Source organism: Rhinolophus hipposideros, assembly GCF_964194185.1.
Source record: "Rhinolophus hipposideros genome assembly, chromosome: 15".
NCBI classification, from domain to species: domain Eukaryota; kingdom Metazoa; phylum Chordata; class Mammalia; order Chiroptera; family Rhinolophidae; genus Rhinolophus; species Rhinolophus hipposideros.
Window position 1 is genome coordinate 13,879,967 of NC_138061.1, and position 16,385 is coordinate 13,896,351.

Genomic DNA, 16,385 nt, shown 5'->3' on the forward strand with positions numbered 1-16,385 from the left:
AGTTGACGGTGGAACAGCTCATGTTATCCTTTGCGATCAGGATACTGAAAGACTGACAAGGTCATACGATTAAGAACTGAAAAATAAAAAGAAACAAAAATAAAAAGCCTGTTAAGATAATCGCACCCCCCCCAATATTAAACTTAATGTGAAGACCTTTTATAGGACAAGTACAACCAATAGTTTAAAGTTTTTTCTAGTCATAATTATGAGCAATACTGAAATTCTCAGGAAGAAATCCAAACTTAAGATATTTAAAATGCATCATAGGTAAGTTTTGTGTAATAAATAGGAAGCAAACAGTGTGATCTTGCTCATTAACGGCTACAAGCCAGGGAACATGGAGAGAGGAAAACGGAATGCAAGCTTTGAGAGATGTTGAAAATAAGAGCTTGAGGAAACCGTTCATGAGACAGTAATGCTGCTATAAAGACAATTTATCTAGAACTAGATGTTTCTAGTTCATTCAAGAAGAACTGAAAAAGTGCTCAAGAGAAGCGTTAGGGAGTGTGATGGGTCCAAGACTAGAACCGGCTTCAGGTAGAGAAGGCAGAGTGACATTTGGCCAACATCCAAGTGAAGGCAAAGGTTTAAAGGATGTCGACAATGCTTTCTTGGATGATGCTAGCATGACTGCAAAGAGCATGTTCTCATATTGCCAGCAGAATGTAAGCTCTCCCCAGTCTGCTGTTTCTAGTCTGTCATTTAGAGCAACTGGGTTTGGAAGCCTAGTCACCGCTCCATCAAGTAGCTGCTCCATCACCAAATCTTATTGATTCACAAAGTATCTCCCTCCTCCCACATAAAGTAAAAAGACTGTTGAGGGAAATTAATCCATAAAGTACTTATTTATACTATGAATACCGCTTTTATTACATGATAAGGACTATTTAGTAGAGACTCTTTAAATGAGAGCAGGGTCAAAGGCAATTTCAGGAGAGGTGTATTTCTCAGCAAGTAGTCCAATGGAATTTGCTTAAAAATCATTGTAATGTAGCAATGAAATTTGGGACACACTGAATCACAAACTCGGAGATTCAGGAGCAATATTCTAGATGGAAATTTAATGTGGGAGGGTGTGTACGAAGGGGAAGAAAGAGAAATTAATTTAATTCCATTTGCTGATGTGACTGCAGCACAACTATTTTTAGGTATAATCCAAACAGTGCATATCTTCTCCGTTTTGATTAGTAGCAAATTGGCAGGGAGTCAAAAGAATTAGTGTTTCTCAGCACATTATGCCAGAAATGTCCAAATAAAACTAAATTATCTGTGCCAATGTGTTTAATTTGAAATACTGCTAAGGTTTTTATTTATTTATTTTTCCTTCCAAAGAACTAATGGGTCCAGTTTTGTTAAAAAAATTTTTTTTTTTTCAGCCTTTCTCAAATGGCAGCAAAACTTAATAGAATACTTTTCCTTTAGCCCTTTGGTTAGAAGCTCTTGCTAAGAAAACTTAAATGTTAATGTCATCCTGATACTTTGGGTGCAGAATTTCCGCCTGGCAATTTTACATGTTGCCAGAGGAAGTCGGCACGGTCAACAAAATGCGAAATTAAAATAAGCTAGGAAAATGTGCTTAACAAAAAAAGGTTTCACAATAGCCACTTAGAAGTTATTAATAATTCCAGTTTCAAGGAAAGTGTGGACCGATAAAATAAACTCTGTTTGCAAAGTTTTATATAGGTAAGCTCACCAAGGGACGAAGCTATATGCATTTCTACATGGAAGGGAGAACCTATAGGTGCTGGAACATACATTAGAGAACTTGACAGTGTGCAACTTAAACATAATTTCCAAGGTAGCAAATCAATGAATCTTGATCATACTGAAGTTCGCTGTTTTAATTTTAGAGCCTTTGTATGGTACTTTGTTACACCCAAACCCATGGAGGAAGGTTGATTTTCTGCATATTCACTGCCCTCCTCCTGTCACCTTTGTACGTTGTTTTACCAGATTAAATAGGATTGGTAGTTTTCTCCTCCCACTGCTTTAGCTATTGGAAGGGGCAGCCGAGCTTCCCACATTGCTGTGATAACCTAATGTCTGTCTTCAAAAAAGAAACAAAAGGTAGTTTTCATGGGTAGTTGGAATCATGGACACAGTCTGTTTCTGAATCCTTGTAATCCTTAGTTAGAGAACTCAGGGCACACAGAAACATCTTTCCTGCAAATACATATAAACTGGTCCCAAGATTATAGTGTTTTCTTCCTAATTCATGAAAGAGCTTAGACCTGTCTACTAAGTAGTTAAGTTATATATGTTTGTTATTAACATTTAAAGGACTTGCATGACGTTAAGGCCTGAGGTCTGATGGGCCTAGACATATGTTTTGGGCTGGGAAAATTTCTCTTTATTTAAATGTGAAGACTTAACTAGACAAAATAAATAGATAATCAGGAAACTGGAAAAGTGAAGCTTTAGTCCGGTACTCAGTATTATTCTTCACATGAAACTGGAGACACTGTCCATTAATTGTGTAGCAGAATTTAAAATAAAGAGGGACAAAACCCTTAACAGAATACATTTTACCTACTTGTGGTAGGGAAAGGGAAGATAGAAATGTCGGTATTTAGTTCCTAAGGGAAAGGATAGTGAGATTTCATCCTGAGATTAAGTTTACATTCTCCAAAATAAGTTTCTTTAATAAGTAGCTTTGTATTTTTAAAGAAGTGTTGCTATCTCCCAGCCTAACCCCCCCCCCCTTTTTTTTCCTGAAGGGGTTAAAATTTTCTTGAAACTGCTGCTGTTCCTGCAACCTTCTGCTAGTCTCTAAAACATCTACGTAATTGACCTTTCTCAGAAGACTGTCTCCAGGTCTTTAGAGTAACCCATTGGGGAAAAAAAAGGATAATCAGAATCGACTTTCCTTAGTAGAGAATAGTTTGTTCACGTTAAAGTTCAGGACAAGCCCAAACTGTATGCTCTTTACTTTGGTTTCTTTACTGATCATGAATTGAAAAGCTTGTTTAAAAATACAAAGATAAATACTTAAATCAACTTATTTTGGAGAATGCAGAATTAATCCCAGGATGAAATTGCACTATTCTTTCCTTAGGAACTAATTTTATGAAAACTATCCTATCCATTGGGTGTCGTAATTTTGTTAGGAAGTTTAAAATGTTCACATTTGCTTTTACCTGTGACCTACCCACCCAGAACTTCTGCTGAAATGGTCCAGTTACACAAGAGAAAAAAAAATATTTACTTTAAAGCTCTGTTATAAATTTTTGCTTAACCGTGAAAGCATTTTTCATTCTAAATGGCCACTGGATAAATTTGCATACACCGCTCATCGGTAGGCTGTGATTTTTCTATTGGAAAAGAAAAAGTGGAAGCCACTTACCAGATTCCAAGGAGGCAGTTCAACAAGTTAGTCTTCTTCCCTGCATTTCTGTGCAAAGTTGCAACTGAGTTAACCTGGCTTGATCATTTTTCTTTAGGAGATATACAATCCCAAAGGTTACTTCTTAAGTCAAGCACAGCAGATGGGATCTCGAAAACACCTACAATTAGTCTAGAATACCTTCAATCCGGTTGTGAAAATTTAGGGTGAGTCTGCAGCATCGAGGAGGTGCATACCTTATTTGGTCTAGAGGCATTTTTCTATGTTATTGAGTCATGAAAAACTATTAAAAGAGCTCTATGGGAAATCCAGCCTATATTTTTGAACAAAGCAAACTGTCTTTTCCATGATCACTGACCTCTTACAGACACACAGTACATAAACTTGATTGTGCTTCATTGGTATTTATTGCACGTGGACCAGTTCCTCACACAGTAGTTAGTTGCACCAGAGTATAAATACTTGGTAAAACACACAGAGGAAAATAGAATTTACATACAGGTGCTAAATTTTACCAGCAGATTCACGTGGGCACTTGGACATAAAAAAATAATTACAAAATCCTTAAGATAATTATATTTATAATATGGATACAATTACAGTACCATGATAAAAGAGTATAAAAAGGTATTTTTCCAATGAGTCATTAGCTAAATAACATAATAGACAACAGAAGTAGAGTTTTAATTTTATTTTAGTTTTTACGATCTCCCCCGCCCACGTTGAAAAATATTTAATTTCTTCTTGTGCAAGTAACATCTTCTGTGGACTTTACAATTCCTAACACTGTGCAAAAATGGCATTTTTAACCACTCCCTTTTTTGTTTTGTTTTGTGTTTTGTTTTTACCCACGTTTAGTAATCTGAATTGTTTCCTCTTTGTTTTCTTTTTCTATTCTGTCTTCAGTGGACAGTCACGTGTCACAGAGGCTCAGTGCCTGGTCCTTCCAACTAATATTGATACATAAATAGCTGTTTAATATAAACAAGTCTTTCTATTTTGCTGTGCAATGTGCACAGTGTGAGGTAGAAACCCCTCAGCCCGACTACCGAGGCGCACGGGGACAGCAGGCTTACCCTACAAAAGGAAAGCAAGGTGAGGCTTGTTCCAAGAATAGCTTACAATTTCTTCTAACGTGGATTTTGCATACATCCTTTCCCTTTGCTTTAAAAACAGGAGACATCCTTACTCCGGAATTAAAATGAAATTTCTCTGGAAAGCAAAAGGAAACATGTCCCGACAAATTGTCATTCCCCCTCTCGCTCCCGGCTGACGGCTCCTGTTCCCGGGAAGTCCAGTTGATAGACTTTTACCCAGTAATGCTTCTCCCTTGCCCGACCCAGTCCTCGTAGAACGTGTCAAAAACACCTGGGGGAAAACCAAAAACAAAAACAGAAACAAAACAAAACCGTAAAGATGCCTCATACGCGCACACAAAAGAAGGTCGAACCTCAAACAGGAAAAAGAAGACAAGAAAAATCAGCAAGCCACTCTCTCACCCCTCCCCAAACTTTCCTTTCTGTGCAACGATGCGTGGCTTTTCTGTTGGCCTTGGATGGTGCAGATGAGGTCTGTGGGCTTCGAGTCCCCCTGCTTTCGATCTCGAGTAAACACATCTCTCTTTCCCCTGGGAAGCCATCCGGGGACGCCGGGGCTTTCCTCCTGCAGGCGCCCAGAGCCCGCGTCCCGGCTGCGGGGTGGGGAGGGCGCCGGGTCCTACACCTTGGATTCCGAGGCGCAGCCGGGGCGGCGCGGTTCGTCCAGGCTCGAGTCGCTGTCCGCCGCCGCCCCGCCGTTGCAGCCGGCCCAGGGCTCCAGCAGGCGCGCGGGCGGCGTGGCCCCGACGTCGTCGTCGTCGTCGTCGTCCGAGGCGGCCCCGGGCGACAGCGGCGGCCCGGCCACCGCCAGGCAGCCGGAGGCGCGCGGCCGGTCTCCGGTGGCCGCGTGGCGCCCGCGGGCGGCCCGGCGCCCGCAGCAGAGCAGGCGCTGGAAGGCCTTGCGGAAGTCGGGGCTGCGGCAGTAAATGATGGGGTTGAAGGCCGAGTTGGCGTAGCCCAGCCAGTTGAAGAAGACGAAGAGGTGGTCGGGCACCAGGTCGCGGTGGAAGGCCTTCACCACGTTGGCCAGGAAGAAGGGCAGCCAGCACAGCGTGAACACGCCCATGATGATGCCCAGGGTCTTGAGCGCCTTCTGCTCCCGCAGGGCCACGAGGCGCGACGGCCGCCGCTTGCTGGGGCGCCCGTTGGCCAGCGGGCTGGCGGCGGGGCCCGGGGGCCCGGGCGAGGGCGCGGGCGAGGCCGGCCGTGCGGGGCCGCTCAGGAAGCGGCGCTCGCAGCTGTCGATCTTCTTCACCTGCTTCTGGGCCTCTCGGAACACCCGCAGGTACACGAAAGCCATGATGCTCAGGGGCACGTAGAAGGACACGACCGACGAGGCGATGGCGTAGGCCCGGTTAGTGACGAAATCGCAGCACTTGGGGTCGTTGTAGCAGCGCCGCGCCTCCTCGCCCTCAGCCCGCCACCAGTGCATGAGGATGGGCAGGAAGGACACCAGGGCCGAGATGGCCCACACGGTGCACACGAGGGCCCGCGCCCGCGCGCGGGTCAGCAAGCTCTGGTAGCGGAAGGGCGAAGTGATGGCGAGGTAGCGGTCCAGGGCAATGACACACAGGGTCTCGATGCTGGCCGTCACGCACAGCACGTCCACGGAGGTCCAGAGCTCGCAGAAGAAGGAGCCGTACTCCCAGCGGCCCCAGACCACGATGGTGGCCCCGAACGGCACGACCAGCAGCCCCATGACCAGGTCGGCGCTGGCCAGGGACATGATGAAGAGGTTGGTGAGCGTCTGCAGCCGCGGCGTCTTGGCGATGGCCACGATCACCAGCACGTTGCCCGCCACAATGAGCAGCACGATGAGCGCCATCAGCAGGCCCATGCCGGCGGTCCACTGCTGCGACAGCTGCCCAGGTCCCTCGCCGGCCGGGGTCAGCAGCGACGCGGGCGGCGACGCGGGCACCAGCAGTCGCGCTGCGGTGGCCGCGCCGTCGGGGAGCGGCGCGGCGGATGACAGGTTGCAGGGCTCGGAGGCGCCCAGGACGAGCGCCCCCGCGCCCATGCCGAGCTGCGGAGGCCGGGGGCGGGGTGTGCGGCGGGGTCGGCCCGTGTTTGGGGAACACCCCAGAGGTGGGGGCGGCCGGGCGCGCCGAGGAAGGTCGCGGCCAGGTCAGGGCAGCCGCTGCGCAGAGCCGGAGGCATGGGCGCCGGGCGCCTTCCCTGCGGGAGCCGAGCTCTGTGGCCGCCGCCGCCGCCGCCGCTGCTGCTGCTGGAGCCGCTGCCGCTGCTGGAACAGCCGCCGAGCCCACAGCATGTTTCTGAGCGCGCGGAGCCCGCAGCTCAGGCACCAGCATCCACCCCACCCCGCTCCTACTCCCGCAAGCCAACCCCTCGGACTTCGCGTCAGGCTCCTGCAGCCAATCCCGACAAAGGCACGCCCCTAGGTGGTTTCACCCCCCCCCCCGCCCCAACGCCCCGCACCCCTTCCGACCCGCAGATCAGCGGCTCTGGGGCGTCCGGGACGATTGGAGCGGTGAGCGCCTGCCCGGCGCCCGCCGGTGCCTGTGCGCGCGCCCCTTCCTGCTCCGGCCGGTCCCTGCGCCCTGTTCCCCCAAGCTCCCTACTGCGTCCAGCTCCCACCCGCGTCCCTGCCCTCCCCTAAGGCCCCCACTCTCTCCTGCGCTCCGCTCCCTTCCGCGCCCTTTCTGCCTCCTGCGTTCGGCTCCCTCCTGCGCCCCCGCGCCCCTCGCATCCCCTCGACCTCCAGCGCCCAGTTTTCCTGCGGAGCGGAGCGAGTTCTCCCTTTTGCGGGGAGGGAAGCTCGGTGTTCTCCCAGCCCCAGGACACCTTTGACAGTCTGTCCGATGGGTCTGGAGGAGATTGTTTCTCGGATCGGGCAGCCTAGCAGCGCGTATGCAAAACCCTTTCCTGGTCAAGGAGGGGACCCAGCCAGCCTGCGTCCTGCCAGCTCAGGGGAATCGGAAGCGGGTGTTAGTGGTTAGAGGAAACTTGGCAGCAGAGCGCCTTGCTAGAAGAGCAGACGACGCATCTGTCAGGAGCGCTTTCGGGGCGCTCTTCTTGCAAGGAGCTTCTGTTGTACCAGGGCAGTAGATGCAGAAAGGAAGCTAAGGTTTGTGCATCGGACAGGACAGCTAGTGCTGAGGACCACTTGGACACTCCCCAGTCTCAACTAATGAATAATGTGAGTATAATGCAACAATGAGTGTGGATGCCGTAAAGAGAGAGAGGCTTAAGGAAACACAAATGTTTAGACATAAGAGTACATGACACTGCGGTGAAGAAAGAACACATTTAATTACATCTCAGACTTTTCCCATTCAGTAATAACACCTGCGTTTTGTGTTTTATTACTGACATGATTTTATAATTCGAGCTAGGTCACTGCAAACAGGAAAGTACTGTTAGTTATGGTTGACGTAATGAACTGAGATTTCAGATTTGTTGGTGGGCTTGGTTTTCTCCTTTGTCCAAGTTCCCAGAATCTCAGAACTCTAGGATTAATTTTGGAGGGATGAGAGAACAAAATATGTAAATACTCAAGAGGATTGAAATCAGATAGCAGTTAAAATTATATCAGTGGTTTCTGAGTTGGCAAATGAATCAATTTGAAATTAGTGAGTTGTGTGCCTAGCTGTCTGTGGATTATGTGTAGGGACAAGCGGACAGGATAGCCACCAGGAACACACAATGCAGCAGGAATGCAAGCCCCCTCTCAAATTAAGGTCCTCAGCTCAACCTTGAAAATAAAAAGCCTTTAATTGAATCCCTCAGAAGTAAACAGCTTCCAATTACCCATATACGGGTGCATGAAAATGTTATGTAATGCTCACGCATCTTTCTAGCTTTTGGACCAAACACGTTCTTACCTTGCAGAGAGATTGACTTCCACACCAACCCATGTCTAGAGCTAAAAACAATGCTTATTCAGTTTATAAAGTCAAGCAGTTTTAACCACCTTCTCTTATGTAAATCTGAACATATAAATTTGTTTTAGGCCCAGAGTTGATAATCAGAGTGTTGGGGGCGTGGGTGATTTATTTGTTCATTCATCCCTGCCCTAGGACTTGTCAGCTTATTTCTGCCAAACTGGAGAGGTTGAGGAAGGGGGAGCAAAGAAAGAAGAGGGTCTAGAAAGAGGGAGGAACAGGAACTATACCCTGAGTTAACTATAATCTCTGGAGAGTCTTAGTTACCCAAGTCACTGCAAACCTGTCTCCCCCTCTGGCTTTTTTCTGTACCCCCTGAACCCCACACCCTCTGACAAGGGGTAGTCTCAAAATAGCCAAGGGATTGGAAAGAGTTGAATTTGACACTTCCCAGGAAAGGGGTTCTGAGTGCTGCTGGGCTAGGGGGTGAAGTGTAGGGAATGTGGAGAGGAGGCTTTCTATCGGAGCCATCTTTCTGTCAAGTGGTGTTATTGGAATGGTGTGCCAAGCTCAAGTGCCCCCGAAGGATGAAGGGATTGCATTTCTGTCAGCAATAAGGCCAGAACTTGGTTGTAGAGGTTCAGTGCCAAAGCCCAGATGCCAATACCTTTACTGTGTCTATAAATATGTATGTATTTGTATACATTATGTATCCATACATGTATTTGTATACATAGTATGTATAAACACACCATGTATGGAGAATTGTTGAAAAACTCTCCTGAAACTTACCCCCCTGCTCATTCGAGCTTGTCTGAATTTCTGGATAAAAAAAATTCGTTAAATCATAAATCTTCAAAACCAGAAAGTTATTTTAATAGGAGTTCCACTAGAGGGCTGCAGGGGATCCCAGGATTCTTGGGGCTTTCCTTCAGTGGTATTGATGGAAAAGTTTGGAATAGTCCAGGTTCAATTAGAGTTAGTTTTCTTTGAAAATAAAATGTTCTCAGATCTCCTTTAATTCCTACATTTTGTGGCACTCTTCTTCTTTTCTCCTCCTCCTCCTCCTTCTTCTTCTATGGACATTTTTGAACTATCACTTTTTGTACTTAGATAAGGATACAAGATCAAGAAGAAAAGGTCTGATATATCCATTTATACAAGTATTACATGTTGCAAGTTCAAAATGAATAATTTCTCCATTCCCCACTCACAACTGTTCAAATGAATCACTTCTTAGGAACCCGTGGATTTGACAGGATTTTAGAAAATGACAGAAAGAACCAACAATCAATGCTAACCAGCACACCTGAGAGCTAGTGGCCTTCTTCCTCAAAATTTCCTGCCCCCACCTCTACCTTTCCCATCCCACTACCAGCATTTCACACCTGAACTTGGTATGCATTCTCTTTGATCTCCAGGCCTCTAATCCTCCCTGCTCCATTTAATTTGGCATACCATACCAAATTAATATTTCTAAAACACTGCTTTGACCAAGATGCTTTTCTGTTCAAAAACCTTAACTCCTCAGCTTGGCATTCAGAGACTTCCACGGTCCAGTTCCGAATAGCCTTATAGCCTTTCCCGTACTGCCTTGGACTAGAACTCTCCATGTCACTCTAACCTGAACTTCTGAATTTTTTTTCCTCTTTTAGATCTAATCTCTCTCTCTCTCTCTCTCTCCCTCTCTCTCTCTCTCTCTCTCTCTCTCTCTCTCTCTCTCTCTCTCTCTCTCATTTGTACTCTCATTGCATTGCTTCCATCAAGAATCCTTTCCTCCATCTCTGTCTCAGTGGATTCAGTCTTCAAGATCTACCTTTTTTATTTTACAGTTATTTCTACCCACCTGCTTCTGGAAGTGATTTCTCCTTCCTCTACCCACAGTGGTTACTCTGATAATTGCATTTCATGTGTCAACAATATTTTGCCTTTTCACATCTGTCATATTTTTATTTAAGTTTTATAGGTTTCTCTCCCTTTTTCTTATATGGATTGTAAGATCACTGAGAGCCGGGACTATCCTGTACATTTGTATATCTCCCATGTTTACTAACATTTGCTTAATATTAATTAACATGAAGCTTTGATTCATAAATATATAATGTCTAATTTATTAAAATATTCTTATATTTACTAGTGTGAGAAATTATTGAGTGGTTTTAGAGTTATAATCTTACATCATGCTTAGAATTTACAGTAATAACTTATGTCCCTATAGCCTAGTCAGTATTTTCACACAAGCATTTAAAAATACTTTACAAATACAAGGTAGGCTCATGAAATAAATTTATACCTACTTGGTAATGAATAAAATGGGACATAAGAGGTTTTCCAAAGGGGCCATGCAGGTCCACAGCCATAAAAAGCACTACTTAATCTTCATAATTATTCAAGGTAAATGACCTTTTTTTTTAGCTTTATGATACTCTATATCCAGGCATTTTGCCCTTGGAGAATAGCTGATGATTTGAACCTGGTTTCAAGTTTTAGATTAAATCAAAGATCCACATAGCAGTAGTTAATAGGTATCCAACCCACCTATGGTTATAAGCCATGAGCTTGGTGAAGACAGTTCCACTCTTGAGTTGACTTCACTTGAAAATGAGATAAAAGTAAAAGGGATAATCTAACTAGACAACTGCTGGATGGTGGGTGTGGGGACAGAGCCCCAGAAAGCAGTTTCCAGGCTCTCGGCCTCACGTGGAAAGGTGCTGGCTCGGGTAGTAAATGGCCATCAACTGTGATTGGATGGCCATCAGCTGTGGCTAGTTGGCCGTCAGCTGTAACCAGTGAGCCATTGGCCACTAATATAACTGCTGTGGCTACGCTAGCAGAAAAATGGGGACTAGCAAGAAGATGGTGGCTGAGCCTGCAAGCAGAGCAGTGAGGGTTGCGGACAGTGTGGCTCCTACTTCCTGTGTCTCCAACCCAGCTGCCAGCGAGAATGTAGTGGTGTGACTCCCCTACTTGTGGCTCCGTGAGTGTTCCTTTTGGCCTCACCATGTCCTGCGTTCTTGTGTGGGGAGCGGGACCAGAGACCCCCCGCCTGACACCCTGCACGACAGTGGGCCAATGGAAATCTGGGGGAAATTTTCAAATAAAGCCCCAATAAATGTATCAAATCAATAAATGTTAAGTAAGCAAGATTGCCTCAAGGCTGATAATCAGTGGTGGGATTTGTTCATCAGAGCTCAAATGGCTATTTCTGAGTAAAGATAGACAACTCTTCATATAAAGCAATACTACTGCTGAAACAGTCACCCAGAACTAAGTAACAAAAGAACAGCCTGTGCCTGTGGCTGGTACTTAAGGTCATATACTGGTTTTGCAGTCATAGTTTACACAGGGACAAGCAACTCCATCCATTATGATAAGAAGGAGCGCAGAGGACAGTGGTATAATCATAGGAAAGTGTGGACTATTTGGAAACTTCCTCCATCTTTGCCTCCTCCTCCTGTTCCTGGTATGTCTAACAAGTACATTGAACAGTGCTAGAGCCAATAATAATATTTTTCAAAATTTGGGTGTTTTGGAAAGTGTTCAGACCTGAGAGGCAGAAGATCAAGGTTTGTGTCCTGGCCTTGTCACTTTTCACTGTGACCTTCAGCAGTCGCTTCCTCCGCAGATCGCACTCGCCACTCGTTCCCTCCCAGGGTTGTGCTCGAATTAAATGAGGTGATGTGTGTGAAAGCTTCTTGAAATCTCATAGAGAACCATATATTTGTAGCTCATAAACTGCTGTCTTACCGATCATTGTGACATTTCAAACCATGACAGGTGTCAGGATTTGCTTTCATGAGAAGAATCAGTTCACTTAAATAAGCTTCTCTTTATTAATCAGTTTGACTCCCTTTATTCTCACACTAGATATTAATATGACTCAGAGGCTGGATAACAGTGAACTATTTTTAAAAGCTTTTACCTTTTGCAAAGCTTTTAAAGAAAGTTTTATCCCCCCTGCCCGCCCCTTTTTTTGGTGCCTTTCCTTGGTATGTGCCCTATTCTTTTTTTTTCCCCTAAGTATTTGTTTATGTGATTCTCTGAAATAGATTCCTTTAAAGTATTTCAACAATGACATAGTAGCAGCAGATAAAGGATTTTTTTCCCCTCAAGTTAACGATTTAGTGCCATGACTAGGAACTTAAAAGAATAAAAATAAAAAGTGCTCGCTGCGGCAGCACATATACTAAGAATGGAACGATACAGAGAAAATTAGCGTGGCCCCTGCGCAAGGATGACATGCAAATTGGTGAAGCCATCCCTATTTTTAATTGTCTAACTATTACATTGTTTTGTACATCTGAAAGTAATTTTTTTAAAAAGGCAATGTAATATAAAACTTAAGCCAATTTTCAAAAATTCTGTTTTTATTCAGCTGTATCATGAATGAAAATTGAGTGATCATCAGTTGACATCTTAAAGTGCTAGAGGCAGTAGGAGCATTATCACTACATGTGAAAAACATTTGGCTAAGAGTTGTTCTTCAGCTTGCCCAAGCCCAGAGCTTGTAATGACAACGAGCTGTGCTGATTATTGAAAAGTCTCGGTTTTACTTATTATCGAAGACACTGGAACAGATAAAGCAATTATGTCGTACAAAACTGAGGAGTCTGTAGCAACAAAAATCCCCCAACCTCTTGTTTTAAGTTCCAGAAGGGTAGAAATGATACTTTTTAAACATTTTAGTTCCCGTTTATTCTGGCCATGTAGTGGGTACTTCATAAACTCCTGTGCAGGACAGGAACCATTTAAAAGCTTACGCTCGGTAGATTCTCTACAATAAAAGAAGACATGTGTTTTCCATTCATCCATAGGAGATGGCGTCTGGGCCATCCTACTGAATGCAATTGCCAAAAGGAACCAGTAGAAAAGCTGGTTGACTGCCCTGCCTCTGGATGTCAGAACAAATCATTTACATTTCTTTCTTTTTACTCACTACTTTGAGGAGACCAAACAGGTTATCTTCTTCCATATGTTTTTCCAATTCTTTGTATTGCATAGATATCGTTGTTAACTTACTAATTACTTACTGTATGAAAGTTCATCCAGACCCTTCAGTAAATAGAGACCTCACAGGGCAGAGTCTGAAGACACTAGTGAGACAGTATTTGCTGCTTCTTTGGTTTTGATAACCACTGTGGTTGGGCTTCTTGCTTTGAAAATAAATATCATACCTTTGACATGACATTTATTTTCCATAATGTCTCAGCTCTGCAGCTTCTTGAATAAAACCTGTCAGAGATCTTTATCCTATGATAGCTTTCTGTTTCCAGAGCGTTATCCGTTAATTAAATGTTAAGAGGGCAATGACCTTCTTTGCAGACTTCTTCTAAACATAAATTACTTTTCACACTAGTGGAGAAATGGTTGCGTTTCTCCTTCCCATTTTAATATGGAGAAACTGAAGCATAAGGAGAGAGATGTGCTTAAGGTTTCAAGGAAAGGGAGTTCTTCACTTTCCTGTGCCTTCAGCTAATCTTCAATTACTAGAACCTGGATCCTTAACAGATTTTGGCCCCCCTATTACTACTTGTCAGCATAAGCTAATTCCATGATTTATTTGGGGGCTTGGAGTAGGTCATGGAGTAATTTTTTAAGTAAATAGCTCTGAACAAGTGAAGAGATTCTATCATGCAAAATTTATTTGTATTTTTCAGTTGGTATAAATATAATAGAGCTAGAAGAATAATTGTATTTATCTACACAAATGAAATTCTTATTGTTAGTACATTTCTGTGTGAATTTCCAAAAGTGCCACATAAACCTAACTTTGAAGACGAAAGAACACCAAAGAAAAGCTACGCAATTAAGTAATTTGTTTTGTTTTTCTTTTTCTTTTTTTAGTTTGTAACTGGAAAAAGATGTCACAGAAGACCCTTACTGAGAATCAAAGGCCCAAAAGTTGTGACAAGCTTGGGGATTTTATTTAAGGGCCAAATGAAGCTGTTTGGGAGTTTCAAACAGAAAATTAAAAAGCAAGCTCTACTTGCTTTGTCATTTCTGCATCCTAACATACGTTGTTCCAGACCAGGTAATTAAGTTACATACATACAAGTACTAAGCTTTGAAGCTTTCTGAAAAGCCTGGGAAATGCATTAAAGTGGTATTGGCATAGTCCTGAAAAATATTGTTTGTTTTCTTTTCTGAAAACATCTAAAGTGATAATTTTACTGTGACTTGTCACCGTTTCCATCCCACTTCCTAGCTTTCCTCTCTCCTGCTGCCAGACACTCTGTAAGCAGCCATTTTTGACATTTCCCCCTGTTACTAATTAATAGAAATTAGGTGTCTTTTCATAGCTCTGTCTGGAGGATAATGATCTTGGTGAAAATTCCCACACATATATACTCATATGTATAGTTTTCATAAGTACTCATCTGGGAGATGACTTACAATAAATGTCATTTATTAAGCAACTTAAAAACCCATAATTAACCTTGCAAAAAACTAATGATCAGTATTTTATAGCATAACCAGTATTGATGGGAGATTTTGAAAATATACCTGGCCTACGCATTTTTGTTTTAGATGCTTTCTATTACATAATTTCAAATTATGGTGCTTTAGCAAGATCACACTAATGTTAGTAATTAGTTTTGACATTTACCTCTCTACATACCATAATGATTAAGAATGCAGGCTCTGGAGTCAGACTGCCTGGGTTAAAATCCAGGTTCTGCCAGTTAGTAGCTGAGTGACTCACTGAGAACAAGTTATCTGACCACTGCTGGCCTCCACTTTGTCTCTTAAATGGAACACAGTCACGCACCCCATGATGAGGATACAAATGCAGTTAGGCAATTTCATCGTTGTGTGAACATCATAGAGTGCACTTATGCAAACCTACATGGGACAACCTACCACTGTAATTGTGTGTACAACACAATTAGCAATGCAATAGTTTGTTTACACCGGCATCACCACAAACACTTAAAGCATTGCGCTATGACATTGCAACAGAGACGTCACAAGCAGTAGGAATTTTTTTAGCTTCATTCTACAGCAGGTCCTTGAATAATGTAATTTAGTTTAACCTCATTTCATAATGATGTTAATGAAAAAATAAAAATAGATTTCTGTCTGGACCATTGTCTGTATGGAGTTGGCACGTTCTCCCCATGTCTGCATGGGTTTTCTCCAGAGACTCCGGTTTCCTCCCAGGCCCTAAAGATGTGCAGGGAGGTGAATTGGAGTGTCTGAATTGTCCCAGTGTGAGTCTGTGTGAGTGTGGGTGTGTGTGTGTGCCCTTCAATGGAAGGGTGGCCTGTCCAGGCTGGGTCCCACCGTGAGCCCTGAGCTGCAGGGGGAGACTCCAGCCACCGGTAACCCTGAACTAGAATAAATGGGCTGGAAAAATCATTATCTTACTTGTTTTGGTTAATCTTTCTTACTGTATATGTAGCTCACATTTATTTCAGTGTTAAATATTAGGAGTGTTTTGGCTCTTTATTTAGAAGATTGGTGATGTTTTTGTGATCAGAAATATGCCATAGGGACTTAACCCTTGTCAATACCAATTAGCCTGTGGTAAAATTGGTATTGTTTTGTTGTTTTACTTGAAGTTGCAGTTTCCAAGAACCTATCAACCACATTAAGTAAAGACTTACTATAACTTTATGGGACCACCGTTATATTATGTAGTCCATTATTGACTGAAATGTCAATATCTGACATGACTTGAATAATCGTAACTATCTCTGAGGTGTTTAGGGGAGATCTGATGAGATAAGGCATATAACACATTTGGCATAGTTCATGTCTCATTGTAAGTATTTAATAAACATTAGCCTTTCCTTTTTCTTTCTTTTCTTTTTCTTTTTAATACCACCACCACCACCACTGATGGGGGCATAAAGCAGTAAAAAATCTCATGCTATATAAAACCAAGGGCGGCTAAGGAGCCAGCTTCCAATCAGCAGAAATTGAACAATTGAATGAATGTTCTTTTTAAAAGTGAGAGGATGTAATAAAGAATCTAATTTGGTAAGTACTTTTTTATTTCAAAGGCAAGTGTTTTCTTTTGTGGTCATTTAATCTGATTATTGTTCCGTGTGGGGAATTAAAATTTCCCAAACTAACTTTACATCATGGAAAGTTCAT

General features: G+C 43.5%; 1 protein-coding gene and 1 long non-coding RNA gene across 2 annotated transcripts in view; one reads left to right on the forward strand and one right to left on the reverse strand.

Annotated features, from left to right (window-relative positions):
- Window positions 1-3,738: 3,738 nt before the first annotated feature.
- ADRB1 (adrenoceptor beta 1) lies at window positions 3,739-6,734 on the reverse strand. The gene has a single exon (XM_081074717.1). It carries the CDS (start codon window positions 6,458-6,460, stop codon window positions 5,063-5,065), a length of 1,398 nt encoding a protein of 465 aa, XP_080930843.1. The 5' UTR covers window positions 6,461-6,734; the 3' UTR covers window positions 3,739-5,062.
- Window positions 6,735-7,415: 681 nt separating this feature from the next.
- LOC308508277 overlaps window positions 7,416-16,385 on the forward strand; it is a 65,122-nt gene continuing 56,152 nt past the window's right edge. The window contains exons 1-3 of the long non-coding RNA XR_013995007.1: window positions 7,416-7,600; window positions 14,130-14,316; window positions 16,142-16,268. This is a non-coding gene — a long non-coding RNA (uncharacterized lncRNA). The remainder of the gene's footprint in view (window positions 7,601-14,129; window positions 14,317-16,141; window positions 16,269-16,385) is intronic.

What these genes read in the sequence shown, in the direction of transcription:
- ADRB1 (XM_081074717.1), bottom strand. Translation starts at nt 6,460, where the DNA reads ATGGGCGCGGGGGCGCTCGTCCTGGGCGCCTCCGAGCCCTGCAACCTG.